General features: G+C 53.5%; 11 protein-coding genes across 11 annotated transcripts; 4 read left to right on the top strand and 7 right to left on the bottom strand.

Moving 5' to 3' along the window:
* Nucleotides 1-1385: 1385 nt before the first annotated feature.
* SETTUDRAFT_128397 (uncharacterized protein) lies at nt 1386-4880 on the bottom strand (the record flags this gene model as incomplete). The annotated part of the gene is made up of 7 exons (XM_008025228.1): nt 1386-2911; nt 2962-3012; nt 3060-3182; nt 3233-4565; nt 4621-4675; nt 4752-4781; nt 4835-4880. The coding sequence occupies 7 exons, from the start codon at nt 4878-4880 to the stop codon at nt 1610-1612; spliced, it is 2940 nt and encodes a 979-aa protein (XP_008023419.1). The 3' UTR covers nt 1386-1609.
* Nucleotides 4881-7211: 2331 nt separating this feature from the next.
* Nucleotides 7212-8693, bottom strand: SETTUDRAFT_26789 (uncharacterized protein; the record flags this gene model as incomplete). Its single annotated transcript, XM_008025087.1, has 5 exons — nt 7212-7717; nt 7802-8306; nt 8386-8512; nt 8575-8606; nt 8673-8693. The coding sequence occupies 5 exons, from the start codon at nt 8691-8693 to the stop codon at nt 7212-7214; spliced, it is 1191 nt and encodes a 396-aa protein (XP_008023278.1).
* Nucleotides 8694-9360: 667 nt separating this feature from the next.
* On the bottom strand, nt 9361-11128 carry SETTUDRAFT_106534 (uncharacterized protein; the record flags this gene model as incomplete). The annotated part of the gene is made up of 4 exons (XM_008025227.1): nt 9361-9576; nt 9629-9747; nt 9798-10787; nt 10834-11128. 4 exons carry the CDS (start codon nt 11126-11128, stop codon nt 9361-9363), a joined length of 1620 nt encoding a protein of 539 aa, XP_008023418.1.
* Nucleotides 11129-11579: 451 nt separating this feature from the next.
* On the bottom strand, nt 11580-13010 carry SETTUDRAFT_128394 (uncharacterized protein; the record flags this gene model as incomplete). The annotated part of the gene is made up of 1 exon (XM_008025226.1): nt 11580-13010. One exon carries the CDS (start codon nt 13008-13010, stop codon nt 11583-11585), a length of 1428 nt encoding a protein of 475 aa, XP_008023417.1.
* Nucleotides 13011-13400: 390 nt separating this feature from the next.
* On the bottom strand, nt 13401-14719 carry SETTUDRAFT_106003 (uncharacterized protein; the record flags this gene model as incomplete). The annotated part of the gene is made up of 3 exons (XM_008025225.1): nt 13401-13845; nt 13890-14527; nt 14576-14719. The coding sequence occupies 3 exons, from the start codon at nt 14717-14719 to the stop codon at nt 13401-13403; spliced, it is 1227 nt and encodes a 408-aa protein (XP_008023416.1).
* A 219-nt stretch (nt 14720-14938) lies between these two features.
* SETTUDRAFT_148137 (uncharacterized protein) lies at nt 14939-16523 on the top strand. Its single transcript, XM_008025224.1, has 7 exons — nt 14939-15094; nt 15146-15308; nt 15357-15613; nt 15665-15726; nt 15786-16244; nt 16293-16377; nt 16430-16523. Exons 1-7 carry the CDS (start codon nt 14998-15000, stop codon nt 16456-16458), a joined length of 1152 nt encoding a protein of 383 aa, XP_008023415.1. The 5' UTR covers nt 14939-14997; the 3' UTR covers nt 16459-16523.
* Nucleotides 16524-16965: 442 nt separating this feature from the next.
* Nucleotides 16966-18839, top strand: SETTUDRAFT_46349 (uncharacterized protein; the record flags this gene model as incomplete). The annotated part of the gene is made up of 5 exons (XM_008025160.1): nt 16966-17549; nt 17604-18002; nt 18058-18254; nt 18308-18455; nt 18511-18839. The coding sequence occupies exons 1-5, from the start codon at nt 17081-17083 to the stop codon at nt 18837-18839; spliced, it is 1542 nt and encodes a 513-aa protein (XP_008023351.1). The 5' UTR covers nt 16966-17080.
* Nucleotides 18840-18994: 155 nt separating this feature from the next.
* Nucleotides 18995-19975, bottom strand: SETTUDRAFT_106567 (uncharacterized protein; the record flags this gene model as incomplete). The annotated part of the gene is made up of 1 exon (XM_008025223.1): nt 18995-19975. One exon carries the CDS (start codon nt 19973-19975, stop codon nt 18995-18997), a length of 981 nt encoding a protein of 326 aa, XP_008023414.1.
* A 552-nt stretch (nt 19976-20527) lies between these two features.
* Nucleotides 20528-21634, top strand: SETTUDRAFT_106869 (uncharacterized protein; the record flags this gene model as incomplete). Its single annotated transcript, XM_008025222.1, has 2 exons — nt 20528-20798; nt 20961-21634. 2 exons carry the CDS (start codon nt 20528-20530, stop codon nt 21632-21634), a joined length of 945 nt encoding a protein of 314 aa, XP_008023413.1.
* Nucleotides 21635-21711: 77 nt separating this feature from the next.
* Nucleotides 21712-23679, bottom strand: SETTUDRAFT_167999 (uncharacterized protein; the record flags this gene model as incomplete). Its single annotated transcript, XM_008025221.1, has 5 exons — nt 21712-22471; nt 22523-22893; nt 22940-23115; nt 23165-23458; nt 23513-23679. 5 exons carry the CDS (start codon nt 23677-23679, stop codon nt 21824-21826), a joined length of 1656 nt encoding a protein of 551 aa, XP_008023412.1. The 3' UTR covers nt 21712-21823.
* A 396-nt stretch (nt 23680-24075) lies between these two features.
* Nucleotides 24076-25274, top strand: SETTUDRAFT_46347 (uncharacterized protein; the record flags this gene model as incomplete). Its single annotated transcript, XM_008025159.1, has 5 exons — nt 24076-24267; nt 24324-24457; nt 24510-24841; nt 24902-24914; nt 24972-25274. 5 exons carry the CDS (start codon nt 24076-24078, stop codon nt 25231-25233), a joined length of 933 nt encoding a protein of 310 aa, XP_008023350.1. The 3' UTR covers nt 25234-25274.
* Between the last annotated feature and the right edge of the window lie 29 nt (nt 25275-25303).

The raw sequence follows: 25303 nt of genomic DNA, 5'->3' as shown, positions 1-25303 counted from the left end.
ATTCCCAACCTTACACCAAGCTGAACAAGGCGATACCATTGAAGACGTCATGAACATACCCGGCACAAAGATCGTACCTGCACCCGTACAAGACTTCAATGCATTTTATCCCCGCGACGAACCGACGCCAGATGAGACCCGACAGCTGAGACGTCGGCGTGGAGTGATCGAGGCCGAAATACGAGAGCAGTTACTGGAACAAGTGGATGCGCACGCTATTACTGCAGCAGAGGGATTTACCAAAGAATTCACGCCTCAGGACGATGCGCGGGATACCAAAACGGAGTTTGATACGGCTGATGCTGTTGGTGCTTTTCAAGAGGTTCAACCACTTGTACTCGAAGAAACACAGACGACTTTACTTACACTCTATAGTCTTCTGAGCCATTCCACTGCGGCTCCTCCACGCCAATCTCACACTACTTGCGCCGAGCCTCGGAGCCGTCTCTCACAAGAATCACATGCACATCAGCCATCCAACCGATTCCCCACGCCTCACTCGACCTCACCGCAAACTTATCCTCAGACAAACCCAGCACACCACTGCGTCGGCACAACACGACTCCACCACCACCGCCACCGCTGTCCATGCGCCGCAAACCCGCCAAACCAGCAGACGAAGCCGAAGACACAGACGCAGCATACGAGGCGGAACTACATGAACTCGAGAAATACAGAGACCTGGATCTCGCGCCCCTCGAGCCCGTCATGCAGTGCGACAACATTGCAGGCGACCTGATTACACACGGCACGCCGGTGAAAGCGCGGGACGTGCAGATTTCAGTGAGGCGTGGTGAGTGTGGGTTTCTAGGATGCCGCTTTGGAGTGAACAGAATAGGAAGGGGGTAAGTATGCGCCGAATACGAATTAATCTTTACCTTGCGAAGCGGTGCTGCAAAAAAAAGAGGAAAAGAGGAAAAGAGTAGGTAGTGTGTATGAGATTCAGAAAGTAAGGAAGACTGTGAAAAGAAGAGTGGAGGGGCAGAGAACCCGAATGAAAAGGGGGTGGTGCCAGTACTCACTGCGTAAGTAATGCTCATTCATGAAACTAAATCAATTACTCACAATCAAATCCAAATACGTATCAAACATAGCACTATGAATGAGTCTTTTTTTTCAAAGAAAAAAGAGCAGGAGGAACAGTAAGATTAAACGACTCCAGAACGACCTCTATATTCATCGAGCCGAACCACACTATTGTTACTCTGCTGGACGTCCTTAGTATATAACATAATAATGCTTGTTCCTTTAGTGATGTTGATATCTTTCTCCCCCCCCCATTGCTTGTCGCTCGCGCTTTTGAATTGGTACAAGGAAATAACAATCAATAACAGACAATAAAAGGACAGATGCGTTCTAGCAAAGCGCCAACCCAATGCTGTGTTTTGAGCTTCGTCTGTGTGTGCGACGAAGATGACGACGGCAACAACGATACTAGCGCCGTCATCAGAGTATCCCCCTTTCTCTTCTCACTACTACTCCTCGCCAACCCATATTCATGCAAGACTGATTCGAGCATCCAAAGTCTATCATTTCATCTCCATCTCCTCCCCCACAGATCTTGCAACAAAGTATGCGCACGAACGTGTGGAGAAGGAGACACGAACCGTCACGCAAGGAGACTTTCCTTGACATCATCGCCCATTGGAATCAGTGTTGTGCTGCTCGTGCGCATCCTCTCTCGATCTTCTGCGTCTCGCTCTTGCATTTCGTTGTCGTCATCATCGTCGTCATCATCATCGTTGCTGTGCGCCTCGTAGTCTGTCAAGTCGTCGCTCATGATGTGCAGTATCTGGCTAAAGGTGCGGCTCTTCCAGCGGCCCATGCCTTCCATGAGGTCTGCACAATGCAGTAGCGTGCGCCGCGCAGCTAAATATCCCGCATCGAGCGTGATGCCTGTGATGCTGAATAGACCGCCGTGACGGATAAACTTGACTACTTGCGTTGTATCTGAGAAGCCAACAGGGGACTGCGGGGTGTCGATGAAGCCGAGTTGGCCAACAGAAAGCCAGTCTATGAATTCGAGGAGCTCAATACATGCGTCGTTTGACGAGCCATTGGTGTTGGGAGGTATGGAGTGGGGCGGGACGGTGAAAATATACAGGCCGAGAACGAGAGCGGCGTGGAAGAGGGCAACGACGCTGTGTGGATTGACAATGTCGCTGACTTTGCGGTCAAAGAGGAGTTTGTAAATATGGGCAGCATGCAAGACGCTTCGCCGCGCGCTGGGCGTTACGCTCCATGCGGCAATGTCTTCAAGGGCGTTGACGGCTGAATCGGGACCTGAGCGACCGGCTGCGAGCTCAAAGTAACGGATGTTGGCGCCGAGAAGCATGCACGAAGAGTGCCAGAGAACGGCCGAGTTGAGGTCTGCGGTGCGGACAGCGTCGATTGAAGAGCTGGAGAGGTTTACTAGTAAGGGGAGGATATCACGACTTCGTGCGTCTTCGGCGTAGACACGCCAGGGCTCTAGTTGCTTCTGATTCCCTGTCGCGGGGGCTAAGCGGTCGTTGCTCTCTTGGATGCGTAGTAGAAGAAGTGTTAGCAGGGATCGAAAACTGTTCATGTCTAGTTTCAGCCCAGGCGTTGGATGAAAAGATGGCGTTATTTTTTGCGAGTGAATTCTTGCTCCTCTTTGGACAAGGTTGAACCATCTTGCGCCGCTATTCGCATGGTATAATGCGTAATCACACGGAGGTAACATATGAACGGTGTCGGGACGGATCAAGGGAGGCGTTGAGAGGTATCCTGCCCAGTAACAGTCGACTTCTACGAGACCGAATATGATTCGTTTGCAGCACTCAACCTTTGTCCATGCTCTCCACTTGGCGTCGATATCGATGATTTCGTCCAAAAGGGGCTCCAGCTTGGCGCCTTCATTCACAGAAAAAAGGCCTTGACTTTGCGCATACTGTGCTTGTTAGTCACATGGAGATTGTGGATGCGCCAGTGGTTACATACACCCATGAGGTCTGCGTACATCTTCTCGGCTTGCGCAACGCGACTCTTTCGCTGAAGTGTATTAGCACACGGTCACATGAACCTTTTGGCGTACTCACTCCGTTGATAGAGGCTAGGTTGAGAGCCATCAAGCCGGTCGCAATAATGCGCACTTGCTTATGTGGTGGGTGATTTGTCGTTGTCAATGATTGCAACTCTGCTATGGCGAGTTGCAGAACAGCCTGTGTTCCTTTCTTAGCAGGTGTTGATGCTTGTTCTTTGGTCGTCTTACCGGGACGGTCCGTGTAACGAACTTGGCGGCGCCCGCTGTTCCTAGAATACTAAGGCCAATCAAACACATGCACAGCAATAATGGCCGAGATGCGTTCTTGGCGGAGAAGGTTGGTATGTGAATGATGGGAAGGGTGGGGTGAAAGTAGTAGAGATACATCTCCAAAGCAATGTCGAGAATCTCGGCTGGCGGGAACTGGAAGCCTTCGGCGCTTGGGCTTGCAGCAGCATCGCCGCTTGAGGATGCCGTGTCGCCAAATGATTCTGACCGCGGGGGATTCGCTGTTGGTGCATTGTTCAGTGCGCTCTGTAGCCTGCCCCTGCACTCCTCATCCATACCCCATCGTGAAGTCTTGCGTTCTCTTTCACTGAGCGGCGTTTCAGCGGTCCCAGAATCCGTCTCGGAGAGGATGTTTGTGCAATCGCACGCGATAAGGCCCTGCCAGAGATCGGGCATCAAACGCGAAGACTTGCGAACTCGAGATGGCCAGCAACTCTGCACTCTTTGGAACCGCTCCCTTGGTACTCTGCTTGCAATGGATACGCTACTGCCGGACGGGCTAGCCTGGTTTTCCTGCAGTGCCCGAAATGTCTCGGGGTCAAAGAAGCCATCGACGCCCATGTTGTGCTGGCCATGCGACGTGGGCATGTCGTTTTCCAGCGGAAAGAGCCATGTCTGCAATGCGTCGGCCGGCGTCCGGTTGGGGACAGGGTTGTTGCTCTGCACAAGTTCAAAAGCCCACTGGTCCAAGCTCGAAACGTGTGCCGCAGGAGAAAATGAGAGGACTTCCATGGCCGGATCAATTGGCGGGCCCATGCCGTCATGCTGGTTGCGATTTTGCGCGGGAGCCGTTTCTGCGCGGGCAATGAGCATGGGCGAGGGGGAGCGCCATGGAGTGTCGGTTCCAGGTTCGAGATGCTGGGCGGCATTGATTAGCGCTTCAATGCGGTCTTCGCCGGGTGAGGCCGGATGCAAGCGCGACGACGGCTGACGGCCATGGGCAGTCGAGGGCAGGTGGGCGCTGTAGCGATGGTTGACGTTGATCTGGGGCATTGGGGGCTCTGTCCTGGTGGCCATGGAGGAAAAGCTGGCGTCTTCGCGCATCAAGGGTGTGGGCATCTGAGTCGGACCGCTTCCGGAGCGTGAGGCGGCTGATCGCGACGCCTGGCCATCGTCCAAGGAGTTGTGGCGCAGAGGCTGCTGCTGCTGTTGCTGTTGCTGCTGTTGCTGCTGGGCAGAGGCATTTTGCTGCTGCTGCTGCTGCTGCTCACTGTTCTTCATCCGGTTCATGGCATTCTGGGCATGGCCTTTGCAGTGCCGGAACAGGACGTCGCTGATTGGAGGTTGGATGGGGCTTCTTTGCTTTTTCGTCCTGCTGGAGTTCTCACCTGCGCGAAAAGTGCTTCTTGCATGTCGGGCACTCGTAGGGGCGCTCCCGCGTGTCTGGCAGCAGAGGTCAGCTGGCTGGCTATACACACACACGGATGCGGTCGTGGCCACGGGCTGGGGGCATACGTACGGGACCGCTCATGCCGCTTCACGTGCTCGACTGCAGGGCGCGTCAGTAGAGGATGCAGCGGGGCGCGGGCAGCGTCAACATACGCTTGGTGAAGGTGCGGTCGCACATGCTACATTGCTTCAGGGCCATGTTCTCCTGGCCGTCGTCGTCGTCGTGGCGTCGCGAAGGTTGCAGGCCAGGCGAGTGATCGGAGGACCCTTCGACCACCGGCGTCGGCGGGTGCTGGCTAGCCTGCCAAGCCCTGGCCGACTGCGGGGGAAATCATCCCGCCATGACTCGGCCTGCGCATTATAGCCTCATGTCGCCTTCATCTACCACGCACACACGCACACATATACACCCGCAATACGCCCTCCTAATTGCGCCGCTCCCACCTGCCTGCCGCCCGCCGTCGCAGCGACGCGGTCCCGCGCCCATATGACGCGCCCCTGCTGCCGCTGACACAGCCCACGGGATGAGCTCATCACTCGTGGCTACCCATCGCCCTACACTACATCCGCCGAAGGATTGCATCCGCTGCCTAATCTCGCCCCAAGGATTCTGTCCTACCAGCTACCTCGCCCTAACCCCCAGATCGCCTGCCGGGTGGGACTTGGAGGCGTGCACCAGTGGGGCCGCCCTGCACTGTTGGCCATATTGCCTTCAACGAGCCTCTTGCTCTTATTGTCCGCCTCATCCGCCTCGTTCACGCGCCAGGAGTGGCTTGCTCCGCTACTATCCATCCATCCACTGCTGCTTCCGCCCGCGGTTAGCCACATGGCACATCCGTACATTACCCGTTACGGCATCGGTGGCCGGAAAATTACGCCTCAAGCACATGTGCACGCTATTCCACGACCTGCGTTTGTGCCCGAAACCCAACACAAACCTACCTACCTAGACTCGGCCATGGACAACCGCGGCCGGCTGCGACTCCAATATACACCACACGTTCAAGCTGTCGACATGTCACCTGAGGAAAGGGCTTGGCAATTGCATGTTATGCCACAACTGCCTTTGTCCAATGCTAGCCACACATCCAATCAGAAGAGCACGCCTCAGGGAACATGACGTCCAGCACAACTAAGATTTGTTCGCTTTGCTACCTACTTTTGAGCAGGTGTACCGACATCAGCCTATCTTACCCAGGCAATTTCATGATTACTATGCAGAGATCTGCTGGGCTTCTGCCTTTGTGGTTTAACCGAACAGCCCCCAACCGGACAAGATCATCGCCCATCGACCCTAGGAACAAAGCCAAGACAATATCGGTTTTTCGACATATAATACTATGTCACGGTAACTTAGCTAAAGGTCGCTCAACAGCGTCAGTGCACTCTAGTCTTGTATGGATCTGTCACACCATGAGCCAGTCCGTGTGTTGTGAGGGTAGGGCCTGGCCAAGCAACTGGATTCAGGCAGCCCAACGAGATCGGCCTAACCTAGGACGTGATTCCCAGTTCGTCTCTTTGCCCGACATGATTCACAGTCGGTACTCCTTGACCGACATGGGCCCTTGAGTACAGAACCTGATATTTCTCCGATGAACCATTGCGCGGGAGCAGCCTGCAACGACATGTCATTACCAGTCCCCATTTGGGTTTGAGATTGAATTCATATTTTAGAATCAATCAACACTCCTGCTGCTATCATGGCCGGGAACCGGATCCGCTCTATCCTTGGGTAAATGCAATGAATAGGCGTATTGGTACAGCCTCGCCAAAGGCATTCGCATCATCATGACATCTTGAGATTCTCAGCAACACCAACCTGAGCGATCTCGAGTAAGCACACGATCAACGGCACCATTCTGGTTCCGCTGATCCTCCCGCATGATTGACGAAGAAGAACATGGTTAAAAGACATTTTGTGAGAATATAGTAGACTCGCAGTCATGTCTCTCCGGGCCTCCTTCCCGCAACTCTTGTCTCTCCGCCTACCCCGCAAAGTTCCCCTTGTACCCAGCACCACTTGCAAGAAATGTCTCCGGCAAAAAGACAAATATGCAAAACTCACAATGTCGCACCCGTTTCTCGACGGCACCCTCGATCAGCGGCGCATCGGACCATCATGCAAAGCGCACGCGTTGGGAACTGCCAATAGTGGGGCCGTTACCAGTGGGGCTAGCGCGTCAGCAAGGGGGAGGAGAGGGGAGAGGGGGAAGAGGAGGTGGGGCCAGCGCATCGGGTTGTACACGTACACGCTGACACGAACGGCAAGGTTCATTGCTGAGAAGAGCCGAGCGGGCCAAATTCTATCCAACTGGCTGGAAAGGGGTGCAGCAGAAGGACAGAAGGAAAAAGAGACGTGTGGAAGACATGTGATGCCGTGTTTGGCCGAGGATCCAACCCCCGAAACGGGAGAAAGAGAGAGAGCTGTGGTGCGCAGAATGGAGAAGGGATTGACGTTGAGGCTATTCACAGTCTTCAAAATGCCTCCAAAAGGGCATCTCTATCCCGATCGATGTGACGACCTGGTCGTCTACGCAACAACGCCCTTTTCCCTCAGCTCCGTAATCTCCTTCTCGCCGTATCCCAGCACCTCCCTCAACACCTCATCCGTATGCTCACCGAGCAACGGCGGCGGCATCCGAATCTTGGGCTCCGCTCTTGAGTACTTGACGGGATGATTGACCAGCTTGACCTTGCCCAGCGCCTTGTGCTGCACTTCTTCAATCATGCCCCTCGCAAGCACGTGTTCGTGTTCCACGGTGGCCTTGATGTCGTTGACGGCCGCATACGGCATTCCCGACCCCTCAAAGATGTCCAGCCATTCTTTTGTCGTCTTTGTCGCCAGCACGGCTTGCACCATGGCGTCGAGCGTTTCGCGATGCTGCACGCGGAGAGCGTTGGTAACGAAGCGCGGGTCCGTCACCCACTCCGGATGCTCAAGCTTGTCGCACAGGATGCCGAAGAGACGGTCGTTGCAGCCACCTACGGTGATATTCGTATCTTTTGTTGCGTACGCGCGATACGGCACTACTGTAGCTGTGGCGCTGTTAACTCCCATCTAACTACCACCCACAGTCTGCAGGGAAAAAGTGTGAGTGCACGCGTATATAGAGAACTCACCATGAGCCGTCCCCCACCGGCCACTGTCCCCCTTGCCCGTCACCAAGGCACTACTCGCAATGTTGGCCAGCCCCGAAACCTGCACATCACTCAAACTCGCGTCAATCCACTGCCCCAGCCCTGTCTCCCGCCGCGAATACAGCGCCGCTTGGATCCCAATCGCCGTGTACATTCCCGTCATGATGTCCGTGACTGCAACTCCCACTTTGACCGGAGGTCCCTCCCGCTCTCCCGTAATGTGCATCAGCCCCATTTCCGCTTCTACCATGACATCGTAGCCTGCCCGGTCGCGGTACGGCCCTGTTTGTCCGTAACCTGTGACTGAGGCGTAGATCAGCGACGGATTGAGCTTTGAGAGCGTTGCATAGTCGAGTTTGTATTTTGCGAGTGAGCCTGGTAGGTAATTTTCAACCAACACGTCGCATTCACCGACGAGTTTGTGTAGAATTGCCGTTCCAGTGGGGTTGTTGAAGGCGAGGCCTACCGAGCGCTTGTTGCGGTTTACCTGGTCAAGGAGCGTTAGTCGAGGAGAACATGGACGTATAAAAGGTGGGACATCTTGGTTTGAGTAACCAAAGACTTACGGAGAGATAGTATGCGCTTTCGCCTGGGAATTGGCGTTCCACACCATCGGTATACGGCGCATTTGGTGGGCCCCAGGATCTGGTATCATCGCCTCGTGTGGGGTGCTCGATTTTAATGACATCCGCTCTACGAATCACCGTTAGTAGCCATGGATGGCTTCACGAACCCGACAGAAGGATTCGTCTTACCCAAGATCTCCGAGTATCTGTGTACAGTAAGGCTGTGATTTTGTTAGTCGGGACAGACCCTCTCTAACAGCAGTTCAAGATGGGGATATATCACATACCCCTGCGAGCACGCGCGTCATATCCAGCACTTTGATGCCCGCCAAAGGCAGCTTCTCGATCGCCGCTTTACCCCCCGCCTGACTCTGCTGCGATATCTCTCTCCTGCACACATCCCATCTTACAGCGGCTGCCCGACTACCAGTCCAATGTCGAGTGCCGGTACGCGGTATGAGCCTAGCCAGCGCCCGCGGAGTATACATGATTGTCTATATTAGCGAATCTCATGGTGAATCCGATACCAGGGCCATGTTTAAGGAGAAGAAGAAACCACAACAAACTTGGAAAAAAAAATCCCCATCCATACTGCGTGCCCCACATGGAGGAGGGCCTTTGTGGGGTCCCGCGGTATTGTAGGGGAAGACAGAGATGGGACGCGGCAAAACGTGAATGCACAGACGTCTACTAAGTATCACTTTTTTTTGTGGCACACTCCACCACCGAGGGTAATACGGAGGAGAAAAGAGAGAGAGAGAGAGATAAATTTCATGACATACTACTTTAGCTGGTACTAGTAGTTAGTGGGAAAAGAGAAACCTGCTACTACTACTACTACTGCTGCTATTGCCAAGACGAAGCGGGAATCCATTCATGTTTACTCCAAAAAGAAACAGCGACGGGATATACCATAATTCATACTAAAACAACGCTTAAAAACGAGATTTTTACTTTGAATATATCATGAATGAATCACGGAGCGTCGATACCATGTGTCCCGTTCGTCTTGGCGTGTCCACGCAAGTAGGGCTCTAGCTCATCCCGGTGCACACCGTCCGTATTACTCGTGTTTGCGCCGTGCGAGAAGCCGCCAAAGTAGTAGGGGGCCAGTCTCTGCTTCTCGGCGATCTTGTCGTCCTTGATGCGAGCGAGGAGCTCCTGTGCCCGCTTGTTTGCGGAGAATCGGTCCTGCGAGATTATGAGATACTGGTGTGTAGTGTGGAGAGCTGAGAATACTGACCGGAAGGTTGTCCCAGACTTTGTAGTCTGTGCCGTGTGTATCGATTGTGCCACAGCCCTTGCGAGCGTACTCGGTGAAGAGGAAGAGGCGGCTGGATTCAATCATAATGGTCAATTGGTCTGGAATTTGTTAGCGACTTGAGCCCGCTATCACCTTGTCGTCGTCTTACCAGTCAGAATCTTCTCAGGCTGACTCTCGTGGATCCGCATGCCATGCTGGTACCCTTCGTGGAATCCTCCATGAGGCGTATGGCTGCCCTCAAAGCTACCGCCACCAGGCTGGAAATCGTCGCTTCGGCCAAGACCCTTCCCGTAGATGCAAGCCAGGAATTCCGAGGCAGAGTTGCGGTGGAAGTATGGTAGTCGGAAGGTGTTTGTTGCAACGTCCCAACGTGGGCCAAACCACAAAAAGTCGCACAACGGTGTTAGTGGGTCGCGGGATTTGGCGGTGAGGACTGTGAAGATTGATGGGTCCGTATGGTCAATCGATGTGCTGTTCTGGGACGAAAACTTGGTCAGGTCGTATTTGTAGGGGGCGACGTTGCCATGCCATGCCACGAGATCGAAAGGGCTGTGGTCCTGCTGAATGGCTACGAGCTGGCCGTTCGTCTTGTTGACGATTTGCCAGCTCACATGCAATTCATCGTCGATGGCAGCCACTGGGTACAAAAAGTCACGAGGATTGGCCATTCCATGGCCACCAAGGGGTCCGAGATCTGGAAGCTCCCACATAGAGCCCCACACCTCAGTGATGTAGCCTCGTGCTACCTTTGTATCAGGGGCGAGGTTGAGGCAGAACCGGATTCCTCGCTGTATGACGCAAATCTCTCCTGGTTGCAGAAAAATCTTTCCCATCTCAGTCTTGATGTCGAGATTGCCCTGCTGCGCGCAGATCAAGAAGTCGCCGTCAGTGTTGCAGAATGCCCGTCGTTCCATGTTGGAGTTGATCATGTAGACATAGAGTGCAATGCCCTCTCTGATGTTGGGGTCGCCGCTGCCACACAGTGTGTGCAGGCCATCCGCAAAGTCGATCTTCTCGTCATCCTTGGGTAACGGAAATGGCCGCCACTCTGCTTGCTCGGGAAGCGTCTCAACCTTGGGGTTTATAGACAAGAAGCAGTTTGTGATATTTGACTTTGACTCGATTGGAACGTAGCCCTCTGCCGGAGATTAGTTGTGGCATCAGACAATGTATACAATACATACGGTGAGCAGCGGCCGGTCTACAGCGGTACATGTATGTGCTGAAGTTGTGTGCCCGGGGTGCTGCAAACGCCGAATAGGTGATGCCTTCAGTGTAAAGTCCAAATCGAACTTCTTGGGGGTTGTTCTGCGCAACAGGCAATGTGCCTGGAATGACCTCGGACTGGTGCCGGTTTCCCCATCCTGCCTGGTAGTCGTACGGATCATTGGCTCGCGTTGGCTTTAATCTCTGGAGATCCGTAAAGTGAAACGCCTTCTGTGGGTCGGTGACGAGCTTGCGTTCTTTGAAGTCTTGCATGATGTTGGATGTTAGCGTGTGTGCAATGTAGTGTGTACGGATAGCCAACCATGTCGAGAGCCTGTCCTTATATCAGGATATCCATGTCGGTGGATCGATCGCCCATCATCTGCCGCACCACCTGGTGTTCCGGCCTGTCCACAATGTGGTGGCGGGGCCCGACCAAGTCAACAGCGGGGTCAGCTCTTCGGTATCTGGAGTACCGGAGTCATGCCAGACCCACAATCGGTGAAGGGAGGCCTCCCTAACCGGGCTAGTGGGTCCCGTCAGATGAAGCTCCCTACACAGCGCCACAACATGGGCCGTCTTCTTCACTTGCGGGGTGCTTTGCTCACCTTGACCAAGAGGGAATTGTGGGATTAGTGCTGACTCAGAAGTATGCTCGAGGAATTACGACTAAGGTTCATGCATTTGGCTAATACTGCTTGACGACTAGTAAGGAAAATGGCTTGATTCATCTAGATGCAGCTAGCACTTCGTCAACCATGAGTCCGCACGAGCCCAGGTAGTTCTTGGCGTCACACAACGCGTTCAACTCCTCGTTGGAGATCTTCTCAGTGATCTCAGTCCGTGTTTGCAACGCCTCCAACAGACTGGTGTCGTTCTCGATACTCTCCTTGCATGCCTCGTAAACCACGTCATGCGCTTTTGAGCGACCCACATGTGGAGCAAGGCCCATCATGACAGCCTCAGCCACGATAAGGCCTCTTGTGGAATAGAGGTTTGTGAGCATTTGTTTAGGGTTCACAACCAAACCGGAAAGCGCAAAGTCAGCCTGGTTAAGTGCGCCCACAGCAATCACAAAACTTTCAGGGACAGCTACCCATTCGAGATGCCATGGGCCAGAGGCGCGCTCGAAGTCCGACACCATGCCATCAAGCACCAAGCCCGCGTTTGACCGCAGGATTTTAGAAGCTGCCAGTATCACTTCGCTTGATATGGGATTCCTTTTCTGTGGCATGGTCGATGATGCTCCTCGGTGTGGCACAAATGGCTCCGAAACCTCGGAAAGCTCATTTGACGACATGATGATAATGTCGAGAGCGAGCTTCCCTAGAGATCCACCAACAAGGGCAAGGTAATTTGTGATTTCGGCAACGCCGTCTCGTGCAACATGCCAGGTGATGGGAGGATCCGTCAGTCCAAGGTCCTTTGCCATTTCTTTTCGAACACGGATGCCGTCGTCGCCCGAGCCCAGGGAAGCCAAGGATCCTGCAGCACCTCCAAACTGAACCATCAACGCGCGATCCCTTAGCTGCTCCAGCCGCTCGAGGTGTCTCTGGAAGCCAGAGAGCCAAATGGCGCATTTGTGTCCGAAAGTGATGGGGAGAGCATGCTGCAGGTGGGTGCGGCCGGCCATGGGGGTATCCCGGTGCTTTTTAGAGAGGTGCTCAAGGTTTCTGATGACCGAACGAAGAGTGCGCTCAACAATCTGAAGGCCCTGCTTCATCTGCAACATGCTCGCCAGGTCCATGATATCCTGCGTCGTGGCTCCCCAATGCACATAACGTCCAGCCTCATCCCCACACGATGCAGACAGTTGGCGTACCAGTGGGAAGATGGGATAGCCCACGATTTCAGTCTCGCGACGCAGCCTGTCATAGTCCAACTGTGCTTCCCGGGCTTTGGATGTCACCACCTCTCCAATGTGAGACGGGATGACATTGCATTTTGACTGGGCCCTGGCCAAGGCGGTTTCTGCGTCGACGCACCGGTCGATGTATGCTTTGTCGTCAAACACCTTTCGGATCTCGTCGGTGCCAAAGAGAGTGCGGAAGATGGCCGAGTCAATTGCGCTGACGCTGCCAAGCAGTCGCCGTTGGGGTCGGAAGGGGGTCAGACGTGGTACTACACGCAGTGGGGCACGCCGAAGCAAGAACATGATGGGCAGTTTTGGAGCGGCGCAAACTCAAAGGGCCTCGAAGAGAGATAAACCCTTGAGCAAGAGCCGCTTCTGCAGACGCTACATGGCGGCTCCAGGCGGCGGGCGGTGGGAGGCGGTTGTGTGGGAGGCCGTCGTGTGGGACGCTGATGGTGCTGTGGCAGTGTGTCGTGTGGGGAAAGGCAGCGCCAGTGCCGGGGAGAGGAGGCGGGTCTTGGCTTCGGAGTGCCGAAAAGGGCTAGCGGGCGGAGCTGGGCACATGACCCCGCGTCACGCGTCAAGCTTGTTCCCTACCGCGTCATCTCCACCACCACCACCACCACCACCACGCCACCACCATCACGAGTGCCAAGGTCATCGCCATTATCAATTGCCGGTCTTCATTTTCCGCTATGACTCTCGAACAAACAACGAGGCTACGCCTAATCCAGTGCTGGCACACATGCTTACTATGCCAAGCTCCTTATCCTGGCGTCGCAGCTCTCCGAACAGCGTCGCAGTCTGGCGAGCCCCAGTGGCCCCAGTAGGGTGTCCAAGCGCTATGGCACCGCCATTGGGATTTACTCTATCTTCGTCCAGTCCAAGTTTCCGGATGCAAGCAATCGTCTGGCTCGCAAACGCCTCGTTCAGCTCAATCACGTCAATATCCTTGAGCTCTACGCCCGTCCACTTGAGCAATGCAGGTATGGCGAAGACTGGGCTGATGCCCATTTCATCTGGCGCGCAGCCTTTGACTTGCGTGCCTACAAAGCGGCCCAATGGCTGAAGCCCACGTTCTTCTGCCCATAAACGTCGCGCGAGTATGGTAGAAGATGCGCCGTCGGAAATTTGAGAGCTGCACCGTCAGCCTTGTGTCAGTGATCCAGAAGGGCAGCTTACGAGTTTCCAGCAGTGCTTTTTCCATTCTCACCAAACACAGGCTTCAGCCCGGACACTTTCTCAAAAGTCAGTCCGTGGCGAATACCGTCGTCCTTGGTGACTTCAAACTCTGCCGGCTGTCCAGTCGCCTCATCGATCCTCTGAACCTTTACAGAAACAGTCTCCCAATCGAAGCGACCTTCCTTCTGCGCGCGACTGGCGCGACCGTGACTTCGTACAGCGTATTCGTCTTGCGACTTTCGATCGACATTGTATCTTTCTGCCACATTTTCCGACGTAATGCCCATGGGCATAAGGCAATCGTGGGCATCCTTGACGTTTGATCCCAAGAGAGTGGGCGAAACGTCTGTCGGGATGCCCCGCGAGCTGTAATTCCTCGACATGCTTTCCACACCGCCAGCAAGCCCCACATCTATCTGGCCCACCATGATGGAGTGTGCTATGTGGGTTATTGCTTGCAAGCTGCTCGAGCACCGGCGATTGACCGTGTGGAACGTCGTCGAGTTCGGGAAGCCAGCATGATTGAGTGCCATGCGCCCCGTCTTTGCGAAACCCAGTTCAGCAAGAACATTTCCTATCATGACGTCGTTTACATCGCTCTTTTCTATGCCTGCCCGTTGTACAGCGGCCTTCATTACCTGTTGTTGCTTAGTTATCTCCCGAGGTACATTAGTGATAGAACTCACTGGCATTAGAATATCCTCGGGATGCGCATCTTTGTATCCACCCTTGAAGCTCCGATTGATTGGTGATCTGACGGCAGAAAGCAAGACGACATCATTTGGGCTCTTTTGAAGAATGCTCCGCGCAGCTTTTGTGAAAGTCGCCATCTTTGCAAGTGCCTCCAGATTGTCGCAGATTTACCACGACCAAAAAGGCGCACTATGTAGTGCATGCTCCAACCATAGTGCCGGGATCACCGGTTATTGCCGCGGTGCCAGCTGTGGCGGAGTGACTGTCCGTGTGGGGCGACGCCAGACCGACCCCTCCATGGCGGCTTAAGTATGCAGTGCGACGCTGATGCATAGCGCAGCAGGCCGGCACCAAGACACAACAGCCCACTCGCAAAATCCTTTCACGCACACTGACACAAACGCGCCGTTATACGATGGCTGTCCCGAACAAGTACCAGGATGGCCGCGTCGACTCGTCTCTCAGGGGAGTGTACAGAGCCTCGCCTATCAAGCTCATGATCTACGGAAATGGTAAGCGTGTTTTTGCTACATGCTTAATACAACCAACTAATTCTCTACCAGGAACAAGTAATCAGCTATTAGACGTCATTGAAGAGCTCGGTGCGACCAAGGCTTTCATCATCACGGGCCGATCGCTCTACGAGAAGACACCGGTGATCAAGAACATCGAGAAGACTCTTGGATCTGCTCATGGCGGAACATTTAGCAAGATCAGACAGCATTCGTATGTATACTGCCATTCGTGTTTGCCTTAGACACCAACACCATGCAGGCCAATTGAAGACATCAGAGAGGCCACCTCCCTGATGGCAAAGTCAGGATGCGATATCCTTGTATCGATAGGAGGCGGATCGCCTATCGATGCAGCCAAAACGATTGCGTACAGCATTCACGAGGAGACAGGAAAATGGATACCCAACATCGCCGTTCCAACCACGCTCAGTGTGGCGGAGACGACACAAAACGCCGGATACACCAACGAAGAGAAGCACAAGATTGCGGTTAGAAACCCAGAACTTGTGCCAAAGGGTGAGAAGCGAACCAACCCAGGAAGCTTGAGCATGTTCTGACCGGCACCAGCGGTGGTTTATGATGGAGATCTTGCTTTGTATACACCTATGGACCTCTGGACTAGCACGGGAGTATGAAACATACCTGCCACTAGGAGTATGTTTAGTGACGCCGACTGACGTGACTTCAGATGCGCTCGCTAGATCACGCGGTAGAGCTGATGTACCACCCACCTGCGTCTGAAGTTCCCACAAAGCGCTTGGCTCTGGAAGCTGTCAAGGACCTTTTCACTTACCTTCCACAGTCGAAAGCCAACCCGAACGATGCCGAGGTTCGCACAAAGCTGTTCATTGCTTGCTATTCATCGCTTTTCCCCTTCCTCTATGCTGGCGGAGTTGGTCTCAGTCACAGAATCGGCCATGCCATAGGAGCCACATATTCTATTCCCCATGGTATGACTAGCTGCCTCAGCCTGGCAGCCACGATCCATTCCAAGGCCAGCGACCCAGAGGAAGCGAAGCAGATTGCCAGAATCATTCCATACATTGGCAAGCAGAGCACTGGTAGCGACGAAAAGGACTCACACATCGTTGCTGATGCCATTGCTGGCCTTGTTGAGGAGCTGGGACACAAGACTACGTTGACAGCTGTAGGTAGCTTCAACATGCTTGAGTGATCATTACTAACACCGTAGCAGTACAACGTCCCAAAAAGCGATGCCGAGATAGAAGCTATTGCGATGCGCGCACTGCTTTCCAAAGATCACAAGGAATTCGCTAGCTGTAGGTTATTCAATCAGCTCCCTTGATACTCAAAGACTGACACATGCTGCAGGTCAGGACATTGTGCGCAGTCTCTACTGATGTATTCGCCAAAGGCCGACCAAGGCTCATTTAGCATCGAGATAGTGTAGAGTAGCTATGACAACCCAATCAAAACCACATGCTGTGGCAATCATACTTGCACCGTGCAATCCAAGCAGCTTCCGGTGTGCGCTGGCATATGGAGCAGCCATGTCCCTGTCTCTTCAGTGAGCGGAAATGTTTTCCACGGCAGCGGCGGAAACCTTTTCCACCTCCGCGGTCCGACACGGATGCAGCCAATCATGTCACATGTTGCCCGCAACCTCCGCAGTCAACTCGGCTAAACTCTCTCCCACGTCCGATTGTGGAGACTTGCTTACCCGCCACCAGAGCTGGAGCGGCATTTGCATCGGTCTACCCCAAATGGCTAGTGACAGTGATGATGCATGCCCTCGTGCTACCTGTGTGGGGAGCGTCATCTCCGCACCAAACACCTGACCACCACAATTTCTTTCGAGTTTTTAACATTGACGACCCAAGACACCAAGGTCTCACGGCGGGGCTGTAGCGATCTCGTGCCTACATTCACAAAGTCCACTACATATCTCGAACGGGTTGCACAAAGTGAAGCAGACTCACTTGGACGTCAATTCGTGGCTCTCAGCAATCAAACTCTTTCACGATGCAAAGATCTCTCCTCTTTGCGGCGCGTCGCCGCGGCCCAGCCACGGGCATGCGCTTCTTCTCCGCCAGCGCATCACGACCAGCAATCAACAAGATAGTCTCCTCCGCCGAGGAAGCTATCAAAGACATGAAGTCTGACTCTACTCTACTGGTCGGCGGCTTCGGTTTCTCTGGGGTGCCAAACACCCTCATCAATGCTCTCCGCGACCGATCCGACCTCACAAACTTCACGGTTGTTAGCAACAACGCGGGTATGCCTGGCGTTGGACTGGGTCAGCTTCTGGAGACCAAGCAGATTGGCACCATGATTGCGAGTTACATTGGAGACAACAAGGTGTTTGAGCAAATGTACTTGAAGGGCCAATTGAGTCTGCAGTTGACTCCCCAGGGTACCATTGCTGAGAAATGCGCTGCGGGTGCTGCGGGTGTGCCAGCATTCTACACACCTGCTGCATACGGAACAATAGGTGTGTAGGCTGAACGTACAAGAGATCAAGATTTCTATGACTAACAGAATGCAGTGCAAACCGGTGAACTTCCCGTCCGCTACAACACTGACGGAACAATCGCCAAGATGGCACCCCCAAAGGAAACCCGCGAGTTCAATGGAAAGTCTTATGTTATGGAAGAGGCCATCTTTGGTGACTACGCCTTTGTCAAGGTTGCCAAGGCCGATCGTCTGGGCAACTGTCAGTTCCGTAAAGCACAAAACAACTTCAACGAAGCCATGGGCAAAAACGCAAAAATGACAATTGTCGAGGCAGATGAGATTGTCGAGGATGGCGAGATTGCGCCAGAGGATATCCACCTCCAGGGCATCTATGTCAAGAAGGTCATTAAGAGCACTGTAGGCAAGGAAATCGAGAGGAAGGTCTTCTGGAAGAGTCCGGAGGAGCAGAAGAAGGCGCTATTGGAAGGTGGTATGTTTCAGGTGGTGGTAGCAGATGAGGCCTTCAGTCACTAACCATGCAGCAGGATCGTCAGAAGCATCACAGAAGCGCGAGCGTATCATCAAGCGTGCGGCACAAGAACTCAAAGACGGCATGTATGTCAACCTTGGTATTGGAATGCCGCTTGCAGCACCCGCTTTCCTGCCCGAGGGTACCGAGATTATTCTCGAGTCGGAAAACGGCATTTTGGGTATGGGTCGGTACCCCAAGCCTGGAGAGGAGGTATGTTCACGAACATCCCACTGTGTGCAAGTTTGGAACTGACGTAATTACAGGACCCAGACCTGATCAATGCTGGTAAAGAAACCGTCACACTCATCAAGGGCGCATCAACATTTGGAAGCCACGAGTCATTTGGTATGATCCGTTCAGGACGGATAGACGTCGCAATGCTCGGCGCCATGCAAGTAAATCAATTTGGAGGTAAGTCTCCATTTCTTTCACCAAAGATGCAACCTAGATTCTAATTCCAACTTAGACTTGGCCAACTTCATGCTTCCTGGAAAGGTCAAGGGCATTGGCGGCGCCATGGACCTTGTCGCAAACCCCACTCAGACCAAGGTTGTCATTACAATGGAACACGTTGACAAGAAGGGCAACCCCAAGATCCTCAAGCAATGCACATTCCCCCTGACAGGGCAAAAGTGTGTCAGCACAATCATTACAGATCTGGCGGTCTTCGAGTGCGATCGCGTGGAAGGACTCACACTGACGGAGCACGCAAAGGGCGTTACAGTGGATGAAATCAGGAGCAAGACTGAGGCACCGTTCAAGGTCAGCGAGAACCTGAAGGAGATGAATGTATGATGCAATGTCGAAACAAAAAGCGTATGATGAGTTATCTTCAAGTTTATGCTATTTCAAATTTTACGATGTACAGTCGCCATTGCACTCCTAGTTTGAAATTATCCAATTCGTGTTCGTGACGGAACAACAAATTCCGTGCACCTGCTTGGTGATATTTAATCCACAAATTCCCACGACCCATTCTCACTCTTCTTCCCCTTATCTTCATGACCCTCGGGCAGTGTGCCCCCAACATGCAAATAAATGCTACTCCCATCGCGATCCCTACAACGCTCATCGCCCGCCGCCTCTTCCCACACCTGCACCGCTCTCTCCGCCATACTGCACTTTACACCCACCTGCCTTGCACTCTCAACGCCCAGGCCTAGATCCTTGATCATCATCTGCGTCTTGAAGCCAGGCTTATACCCACTGTTACTCGGAACCCAGTATTCCGTCTGCACATTGGGGATGGGCATTACATGGTCGCACATCCATGACTGCCCCGTGCTAGATCTTATGACGGCGTAGAGATCCTTTGGGTCGAGGCCGTGGCCTACGCCGAGGGCGAGGGCTTCGGCGGTGGCAAGCAGAATCGTGCCGGAGAGGTAGTTGTTTGCGATTTTCGCGGTGAGGCCCGCGCCCAGGCTCGATAGGTAGAAGCGTTTTGAGTCTGGGCCTAGCATGGAGAGTGTGTGGGAGAGACGGGTGGATAGGGGGCTTGCTGGCGAGGACGAGGAGGACGGTGCTGGGTGTCCGATTAATGTGGCGAGAGTGCCGGCTTGCGCGGCGGGGACGCCACCGGAGACAGGTGCATCAATATATGTACCTTTTTGTGCGGCTGCGAGTGCGGTCCCGATTTCCTTTGTGGTTTGCACGTCGATGGTGCTGCATTCGAGAAGTAATCTGTCGCTGTTGTTCCGCGCGGCAATGACGCCCGTCTCCTCGTCTAGATAGACTTTCCTTACATCTACCGCGGCTGGGACAATGGATAAGAGGGTAGCGGCGTTTTCGGCGGCTTCTCGTGCGCTCGAAACGATCTCTATGGGCCCGTAGGATGCGTATTCGGATTGGAAGCGCGTGCAGGCTGATATATTGATGTCATTTATGTAGAGGGTTGCGGATGGAGACATTTTGCAGCGGATATTGGAGGCCATTCCGTAGCCCATTGCTCCTAGGCCTGCATTTGCTTGTCAATTGGTGTTTTTTTTGGATTTGGTTGTGGAAATGTACATGCCGATGAATGCGTAGTTATCCTCCATCTTGTTGGACATATTGCTTCCTTGACACGCGACTCTCAGCTTTTGGTACTGTAATCACAGCAAATGTCGATTTGGAACTCTGAATTGCAATACTTTCGCCGTTTCCGCTGCCTGCCTACACACAAGCTTCCTGTTGAGCTGTACCCAACCCCCGCATCCAAGTTCCCTAAGTACACTGCCCCACACGCACCCCTCACTTCCCCAACACAATTTCCCCAACCGTCCCAGCCTCGGCGCAATACATCCGCTGTGTTGCAACCAGGATGTCTGCATCAGCAGAATTCCGATAATGATCAATAGATGGGTAATTATTAGATAATTACCACAAGACAGAACGGAGTATCATGAGGTAACTGAGTAGTTTTTCGCATTGAATTTGCATTTTCTTTTTGACAAGTCACTGCTAAAATAAGTAACATTGTCAAGAACCTAGTATTCATTCCAGACATGCCAGCCTCGTCACCCCTCAAAGTCGGCGTAATTGGTCCTGCAGGCTTCGGAGGCTCATACCTCGCCGTCGAACTCCTCAATCGAGGCCATACTGTGATTGGGATTTCGCGCAACCCATCCAAGCTGGGTAAACATGAGCGTTACATTCCTCGCTCTGTGGACATAGACAATGCACCGATTGAAGAGATAGCAGAGACATACAAGGGAATTGATGTGTTGGTGTGTGAATTTGGGCCACATACAGCAGGCGTGGGGGCGCTGCTTTATAGTATGTTTCTGTTTCCTTCTTGAATCTGATTCTTGAATAATTATCGTGATACTATAATGATACCGTTGGAGGAGTTGGCCGTTCTAACCAAAGAAGTAAAACATGGGAACTTTCAGAGTACAAGAGCTATGATTATCCAAAGCTGACATGATCCGCCTCAAGTGCCCTTCCTAGAAGCGGTCCGCAAAATAATCCTAGCATACAAGCTCCAGCCCGCGCGCTACTTTCTCTTCGTCGGCGGTGCCGGCTCGCTCCACATCCCCGGCACCACGCTCCCCTGCGTCGACCACCCCGACTTCTTCCTCGCATACCGCCGCACAATCTCCACCTCGCTCGCACACATTGCGTACATGGAAGAGCGGCTGGGCATCCTCGGAACTAGTCTACGGCGGTACCGCACCGCGCGCCTGGCTTCGCCCAAGAGCGCAGAAGACGCCGCTGTCATCGCAGAGTACGAGAAGCAGATTCGGCAAAAGGACACAGCGAGCGACTTTATCAAGGCGGGACGCACTGCGTACATGTTTTTTGAGGACAGGACGTCGTTTGAGTGGAGTTTTGTGTCGCCGCCGGCCTTGTATCGGCCTGGCAAGCGGGTTGGCAAGTACGAGATTAGTGTGGATGAGATGGTGTTGGTGGGGGAGCAGAAGGAAGGCGACGATATGTTTGAGGGTAGGCTGACGGGCATTAGTGTGGCAGATATGGCGATTGCCATTGCGGACGAGGTCGAGGCGAGGAACTTGGTGTGGAAGCATTGGTCGGCGTGGGGTGATATCAGTGAGGATGTACCTGCACCGGCATATGCGTCGTTGGAAAGTGTGGAGGGGGGCAGCAAATAGTGTAGAAGGTGGAGTTGAGCTGGTGACGCTTTGGCATGCAGCGGAGATTTTGGCCTTGCAACTCGTAGCGTTAGATTGTTTGGCTGAGTATGGTTCCCATCATCATAACCTGAGAGTCTGTAATGACAGCACATTGCCTAGAACGTCTCTTGCTGGACAAAATTGCTCTTCTCCTACAATTCCTACAGTTCAGGATAGCCTGTGCTGTTCCCATTGCCCTTGAAAGAATTTTTCAAACGTACCCAGAATTGCGTCAAAGCCAATCTTCTCACCAAGCTTCAACAAACGATCGTCCCTCGAAAGCTTCACTGGTGCACCATCTGGGACCCACCTACTCGTCACTCCATCAGCGCTGGGTCCATATACCTTTCCGCCCAGTTTGTCCTGCTGCACAGGTGGCCACGGATCCTCGCCGTTGACAAACTTGATAAAATCTTCTGCGTATTCTTTGGCAACTTTGAGCTGCGCATCATCCAGGTGTTCGTTGAAGTTCTGGAACAAGTATGCTACGTCGAGGATATGGCCAGCTTCACCCTTGAAACGGCCTTCCCACGGTATGCCCTCATTGAAGTGGTAGAGAAACAATTTTGCATTGGGCGTGTTTGGCCAACCCTGGGCAAATGCGCGGGCGGGGGCGTAGAAGCAGATTTCAGATGCAAAGCGCAGGATGGCAAGCAGTGCTTCGTCATCTGAAGATGAAGGAGTGATTTTATAGACCTCAAGCAGTTCTTGAACCAATTCTGGGTGGGCAGATAACGACTTGTTGCACGCATCGATGAACTTCTGACCGATACCGGGATTACGGGCATCTAGGACTGTGTACGCGAGGATGTTTGCCTAATTTTTGTCAACATTCCCTTCATCATGTAATACAGAGAGACGACAGACATCGAGTTTAGACTCTCCAATCATCAAGGCCTTGCACCATTTCCGGCCCGGGAACGGGAATGCGGGGTGATCATCCTTTGACGAAACGCTCAGAAAGCTGGGAATGCCGGGAACGGTATCGCCGTCGACTGTAGGGAACATGGGCGCTGATTTTGGTAGTTTCTGCCAGAGATCATCGACTGGCAAACTTAAGAGTGCTTTGATGCGATCTTCTGGGGATAGATCGGCTAACCCAAGTTCTTTGATAATCTGTTGGTACGATGACTCTGCGACAGATTCTGGGATTGGCTTGAAAAGTAGTATTGCTCCTCCTGTGCTCAGACACCGCTTCATCAGCGGCTCTTTCGAGCCGAGCAACATTGACACCGAGTCTGGGGGGTTTAGTCGGGCGTCCAAACAGCAGAAAGGAAAACGTACAGCCGCCAGCACTCTCTCCACATGCTGTGATCTCGTCTGGGTCACCACCAAAACCAGCTATGAATTTTTGGATCCACCGCAATGCAACACGCTGGTCGTGAAGGCCATTGTTCGCTTTGTATCCCGCCTTCCGTAGTTCAGCTGATGTCATGAATCCCGTGGCGCCTAGTCGGTAACTGATTGTCTTAGCAAGCGGGCTACGATAGAACCGTTGCGCAAACCTACTTGATTGTGATTCCGATCATGGGCTTCTTCTTTTCAACCGATAATTTCACAATGGCAGCAGCGTCGTAGTGCGGGTACCAACTGCTTCCAACAACAAACCCGCCTCCGTGGATGAATACGTAGACTGGTAGTTTTGCATTTGCGTCAATTGAGCCATCCTTGTTTGTAGGGACAGTAATGTTGAGATTCAGGCCTTCAAGATCCGAATGCTGCGGAACATGTGGGAGTGGTAGAGAGTGCTGGATGAAGCCGAATTCGTCGTTGATGGCGCCGACGGGCGATACGGGAGGAGGTCTAGACTCAGTCAGTGACTACTGTCGGGCAGAAGGATAATCACATGTTCCGCACCCGAATTGAGTAGCGTCTATGTTTCCTGCAGCATATTTGTCTAGCAACTGAGGGGCAGCAAAGCGGTCTTCAACCGAGGCATATTTGAGGCCGAGAAATTGGGCTACGCCGTCTCGCTGATTTCCAGTCACTTTGCCGAGCTGCGGATGATGCAAAGTGGCGGACATGGCTATTGCTGCGAGAAGGTGGGAGGAAAGAATGCCGAAGGAGAGAGTGTTGGAGAGCGTAGCATCACAGTGTCAGGTGTATCGGCATCGGCTTCGTGAAGGTACGCGGTCGGATGGGAGCGGAGCGATGTTGTTGGGGTAGAGGGCAATTTACCCCGCTCGTGCACGTGTTGGCGAGAGAGGATTTGGTGGGGCTGAGGCGAGCCGCCATACAAGGCGCTCGGAGACGTGGAGGATATGGCCTGCACATATGCAGCATGGCTGCAATATGGCGCTTGATTGGCGTGGGCTGGCCCTGGCCGGTACTTTGGCATTGATAAGCACGCATGGCATGGCGGTGATGTAAATTCAACAGAGAAAGTGACTTGCGTCTTGATATTCCCAGTTGGTAGCATCATGGGACTAGCAAAGGCCGCTTTGCCATGCACGGAGGCTTCCGTCAGCCTCGCATTGCTTGATGGCGGCAGCTTCATCGGCGACCTGAGCATGATGCATGCTGGGCAAAAGGGCACTTTTCGCATGTACAACTGGGCCTTCTACATCGCGCACAAGGGAAGACATATACTTTGGGACCTAGGGCTCGACGGGGTTAGTGCTCGAGTATTGGCGAAACTCTCCTGAGTACACCCAGCTGAACCTCACAGGACCGGAGCTGCTACACGCCATGGGTGAACAAGGTGCTGGATGGCTGCAACCATGTCGGCCCCAGACGTAGCATTGTGCAGCAGTTGTGCGAAAGAGGTGTTGCAGCCAAGGACATTGACACCATCCTCTTCAGGTATGTGCTGGCGAGAAAGGGAAATAAGACGCATTAGCTAAGCACGACGCAGTCACGCTCACTGGGACCACTGCCGACCTATCAGTGACGTGTTCCCAAATGCGAAAGCGTACTTTGGCCCGGGCACCAAAGCAGCATGCGAGCCAGGCCACTGGAAAGATGCCAGTCTGCAGTGGGATGGGCGCTTCTTCGATCCCGACCATGCGACCGAGGACTGGGAAGAACTGCAGGGCCCATGGAAGCCCTTTGGCACGTTTGAAAGAGCCCTCGACTACTTTGGTGATGGCAGTTTCTGGGTTCTGGATGCCCCGGGACATATGCCAGGCAACATGGCTGCGGCAGCGAGACTGCAAGACGGCGCCTGGGTAGTGCTTGGGAGCGACTGTAAGTTGTTTTTTTCCGACGCCGTGCAGAGTCTCGACTAATTGCCCATGGGTGAGCTAGGCTGCCATTCGAGGTAGGGTGTTCCTGGGTGCGCTGCGTTGCTGTGTGTGTGTGTGTGCTGACAGAATAGGGACCTGCTCGAGGGAAGGCATGCAATCGCCCATTTCCCAGGACCGGGGGCGAAGCCAGTGTCGCTGCACACCGATGTTGTGTCGGCGAAAGACACAATGAGCAGGCTGAAAGCCTTGGAAACCGACCATGGGGCTCACATAGCGCTCGCGCACGACGCTACGTGGCTCAAGGAGGGCATCGACGGGGTGCTGATGTCGCTGCTGGACGACAAGATGAAGGCGGCGGCGCGGGAAAAGATTGTTTTTGATGGGATCCCTTAGAGGATGAGGATGCCGAGGATGCCGAGGATGCTGAGGATGCTGAGGACGATGGCGACGATGGCGAAAATTA

Source organism: Exserohilum turcica, assembly GCF_000359705.1.
Source record: "Exserohilum turcica Et28A unplaced genomic scaffold SETTUscaffold_14, whole genome shotgun sequence".
Classification (NCBI taxonomy): Eukaryota; Fungi; Ascomycota; class Dothideomycetes; order Pleosporales; family Pleosporaceae; genus Exserohilum; species Exserohilum turcicum.
Note: the sequence above shows the minus strand (reverse complement) of the source record. Positions and strands in the feature narration are given on the sequence as shown.